General features: G+C 56.1%; 2 protein-coding genes across 2 annotated transcripts; one reads left to right on the top strand and one right to left on the bottom strand.

Annotated features, from left to right (window-relative positions):
* Positions 1–865: 865 nt before the first annotated feature.
* CHGG_09234 (uncharacterized protein) lies at positions 866–1837 on the bottom strand (the record flags this gene model as incomplete). The annotated part of the gene is made up of 2 exons (XM_001227160.1): positions 866–1617; positions 1750–1837. 2 exons carry the CDS (start codon positions 1835–1837, stop codon positions 866–868), a joined length of 840 nt encoding a protein of 279 aa, XP_001227161.1.
* A 595-nt stretch (positions 1838–2432) lies between these two features.
* CHGG_09235 (uncharacterized protein) lies at positions 2433–4040 on the top strand (the record flags this gene model as incomplete). Its single annotated transcript, XM_001227161.1, has 2 exons — positions 2433–2509; positions 2603–4040. 2 exons carry the CDS (start codon positions 2433–2435, stop codon positions 4038–4040), a joined length of 1515 nt encoding a protein of 504 aa, XP_001227162.1.
* Between the last annotated feature and the right edge of the window lie 284 nt (positions 4041–4324).

A 4324-nucleotide genomic window follows, 5' to 3' on the forward strand; every position in this document is an offset into this window, starting at 1 on the left:
AGATACTTACAATTCATTATTATTTATGCCAGCTCCACACGCTCACCTGGACAATCACGAGCTATCATTTTGCTAGTTGGTGTCTTGGCCACCTAGCATTCGTCGCGTATACAGACTCGGGGAATTCCTAAGAGTATACTACATCACGGAATTACGTACAGTCGCCCTCAAAAAACGCGGAGTAGACTCAAGTTGCGCACCACCATGTTGTTCCCTCCCCAGAACAATCTGCCTCAATACTCACCGTCAACCAATCCCACTCCACCGCCTTCCCCAGGCCGTCCAACCCCGAGCGGCCCCTCCTCCGCCCCGAACCCCCGTCCCAGCCACCTCAAAGGTCGTCACTCGCCGCTCAATCACGTCCCACCTCTCCCTCCACGCCCGTTCTCTCTCCTCCGAATCCAACACCTCTCCCACCCGCTCCCCCCCGTCCTCCGCTCCCTCCCCCCACCTCCCACTCCTATTCCCACTCCCACTCCCACTCTCCGACTGCCCCGCCCCCGTCCCCGGCCGATACCCCCTCTTCCCAAACTCGTACATATCCAACGACCGCATCATCAGCCGCGCCAGCGCATCCGCCTGCACCGCAAAATTGCTACTATTACTACTACTGCTGCTGCTGTTGCTGTCGTGGGTGGTGTGCGGCGCCGAGTGCACCAGCAGCGTGTAGGGCAGCCGCCGCGTGTTGTACAGCGGTGGGAAGGTCAGGTAGGAGGAGCGCGCGGGCTTGAGCAGCTTGGCGATGCGCGCGGCGCGCGCGAGGAGGGCGTGCGCGGATTCTTGTTCTTCTTCTGAGGCGGGCGGGGGTTGGTCGGGTGCTGAGGGGGGTGGGGGTTTTTGTTTTTGTTCTTGTTCCTGTTCTGCTTCAAAGAGGGGTTCGGGGGTGGAAGTGGAAGTGGAAGTGGGGGGGGATGGGCGGTTGGCGAGGGCAGTCGATGGCGGCGCGGAAGCTGGGCTCGAGCGCGTCGCTGTGACTGTCGCTGAGCGGGGTGGTGAAGTCGTCGGGGACGTGGAGGTGGGCGGTCTGGAAGAAGAGGCAGGCGGAGGCGAACGGGTCAAAGAGGTTGGAGGGGTCGCGGAAGAGGGTCGGTGCGTGGGCCTTGAGGTCGCTGAAGATACCTTCTTCTTCGGTGGCGCCGTCGTGACTGGTGTAGAGGGGGTAGTTATTCTTGCGCTTGGTGTTGGGGACGGGTTTGGCCTTGTGGATGGGGTGGTCGGGGAGGAACATGGTCCAGTTGTAGATACCGTTGTGGGCCATCAAGCCGCGGATGGTCATGGGCAGGGAGCGGATGGGTACGTGGGACTCGGTCAAGGCCAGGCCGGCGGCGAGGCTGGCGCCGAGATAGGAGCCGTAGACGTAGGCGGGACGGGGCGCAGATCTCGGGTCGGTTCCCGAGCCAAGGTTTTCCATGATCCAGGAGTAGCCAAAGTTGACGTCGTGGAGAGGGGTGGGCCAGTGGAGAGGGATCTCAGGCGGTTCCTCTTCCTCAGTTAGCTGCCACCGGTAGTTGATGACGGCGGTTGGGTAGTCGTGGAAGCAGCCGGGGACCGGCGCGACAGCGCCAGGGCGAGGCTGAGAGATGGGTGGGATGAGAATAATCAAGGGGCTGCTGGTGTCTTGCCTGTCGATGTTGTGAAGGCTGCCGAGCTGGTTAGGGAATATTCGATATGGCTTGAGGTAGGACTCGGTAGGATTTGAATGGCTCACCTCACGGTAATGTCACCTGTAGATGCACATGGCACCCGTACATGTTCGATTGAGGATTGGGAGCTCAGAAATCTTGATTGAAACTGTCGAGGCTGAACTAGACATCGCACTCGAGTGAAGCGAAGCCATCGCGACATAACTTTTCGCCTTTCAATAAAAAGCCGGATGCTTTCTGCTTTCTTTGTATGGAGATTAAACCTGGTCTTATCTCATTCCATTCCGGCTCTTGATATCAGTGTATCTCATGCTATTCATCGGCAAGATCGAAATTACCTGAGTGATGAACGGGACTTCGTTAACCCATCGCATGCAGGAATGGCCCGATCAGTTCGGATCGGGCTTGTCAATGTCCGTTTTCATGCGGCCTCCACTGAAGCTCTGGGGCGGCAAATCAGGGACCAAGGAACGCGTCGTGGCCGCCTCGGCCAATCATAAGCCGCCATCACCGCCAGCGTGCCTGCTTTGTTCAGCGCCTTTCAGGCCTGTGATCGAACGTCATGTCAATGGATGTGGGGAGGGGTTTACAACCACCTGACTGACCCTTTTCGCTTCATGATCTTCATCCCGTCTGAATTTTCCAGCTTTCCTTTCCTATAACCATGAGACGAACTGTTCCAATCGACCTGCGCCCGGTGTAAATGCCAACTAAAACCTTCGCCAAAAGAACCTGGGACAATGCACACGAAGACTGCAGGGAGTCTCACGCTCACTCGCCGACGACACAATGAACGAGTACAGCGAAGAGATTCAAGAATATGTCCCTAAACAGGCTACGAAAGAACGGGATCATTTGAAGCCTAGGTGAGTATTGGTCTTCAAGTAAAATAAAATAAAATAAATAATGGTTTAGTGTGTGCAATGAACCAGCCGCTGATGAGTTTCCGCTCCCATCAGTCGCTGGTGGTTCGCGTCCTCGGCGTTCCCTATGATTGCGGGTACGCTGGGCCCTGTTGCGTCCGCCTTCAGCATCTGCGCCCTCGTTAAGCCATGGCGACAAAGCTACCCGCCCGGGACCGACGTTGATTTGGCTACCTACATGCGCGACCCGGTTTGGCTGACCGCCGTCAACGCCGTCCAACTCTTCATCGCCATCGTCGCCAACATGGCCCTGCTCCTGAACATGACGAGGCGGCTCAGCTTTGCCATCGCCCAACCCGTTACCATCATCGGCTGGTACATTTCGTCCTTTGCCCTGATCTCCCTCACTGCCACGGCTTCAGGCCCTCTGGTGGTTGAGTTGGACGACGAGTTTATCTGGTCCCAGGCCTTCTACTACGCAATTTATTCCGCCGTCTTGTACTTCCTGGTCGCTTCCCTGATGGTAGTTACCTACTTGGGCGCCCAGGCTGGCCGTTATCCTAAAGACTTCGTGCTCACTGCGAGCCAGCGCACCTTGATGCTGCAGACCATCATGTTCCTCATGTATCTGCTGCTCGGAGCCCTGGTATTCTGCGAAGTCGAGAGCTGGTCTTACCTTGACGCAGTCTTCTGGGCGGCCGTAACGCTCTTCACCGTCGGCTTTGGCGATCTATACGCCACCACACCTCTTGGTAGGGCATTATTGATCCCTTATTCACTGGTGGGCATCATCAGCCTCGGTCTTGTTATTGGCTCCATCCGTAGCCTGGTCCTTGACCGCGGCAAGCAGCGACTCGGGAATCGCATGCTGGAAAAGAAGCGACGCAGGACATTGAGGAGGATGACGAGAACGGGAAAAGACGAGGTTCTCATCCCGATCAGGGACGACCCGCCAACTGTGGTGGCCGTACGTACCGATACGTCGGAATTGACCGAGTTCGAGCGGAGAGAGCGCGAGTTCAATATCATGCGCAAGATTCAGGATGTGTCTGCCCACCGTCGGCGGTGGTTCGCCATGGGCGTGTCAACAGGAACCTGGTTGGTCCTGTGGCTCGCCGGCGCAAAGGTGTTCCAGAAGTGCGAGGAGCGATACCAGGGGTGGAGCTACTTTGACGGTTTCTACTTCGCCTTTGTCAGCTTGACCACGATCGGGTACGGGGATATCACACCCGTATCCAACGCCGGCAAGTCCTTTTGGGTATTTTGGTCGCTGCTGGCGCTGCCCACCATGACTGTGTTGATCTCCAATGCGGGCGACACCATCGTCAAGGGGATCCGGGATGCGACCGATCAGATAGCCACTGTGACCATCCTACCCGGCGAGCAAGGGTACAAGAAGGATCTCAAGCGGCTGTTGCGGACCTTCTCCTGTGGTGTTCTTTTCAAGGAGAGTGCCGAGGAAGTGCCCGCCGGCTTTCTCGGCCAGCCACGGCCTCTCGAACGATCGAGGGCCCACAGCAACCGCGACGTTTGAAGAGATGGTAGACCAACTCGAATCTGACCTGGAAGAAACAGATCTCTTATCATATGTCTACCAACCGGTCCAAAAGAAGGGGAAGAATCATATAACCCTAAGCCGTATCTATCTTCTTCACATACGGAAACAAGTGTCAACGAACCCCTGATTGGCCTTTTTATATTTTTAATATAAAACAAGAACATAAGCACAACTCACCTCATCCCCTCCCCTCTTGTTAAACCAAAATCTTAGAATCTTCTTTTTCTTTTTCATCTCTCTATTAGTGTTGTTTTTCATGT

This window comes from Chaetomium globosum, genomic scaffold (assembly GCF_000143365.1).
Source record: "Chaetomium globosum CBS 148.51 scaffold_6 genomic scaffold, whole genome shotgun sequence".
Classification (NCBI taxonomy): domain Eukaryota; kingdom Fungi; phylum Ascomycota; class Sordariomycetes; order Sordariales; family Chaetomiaceae; genus Chaetomium; species Chaetomium globosum.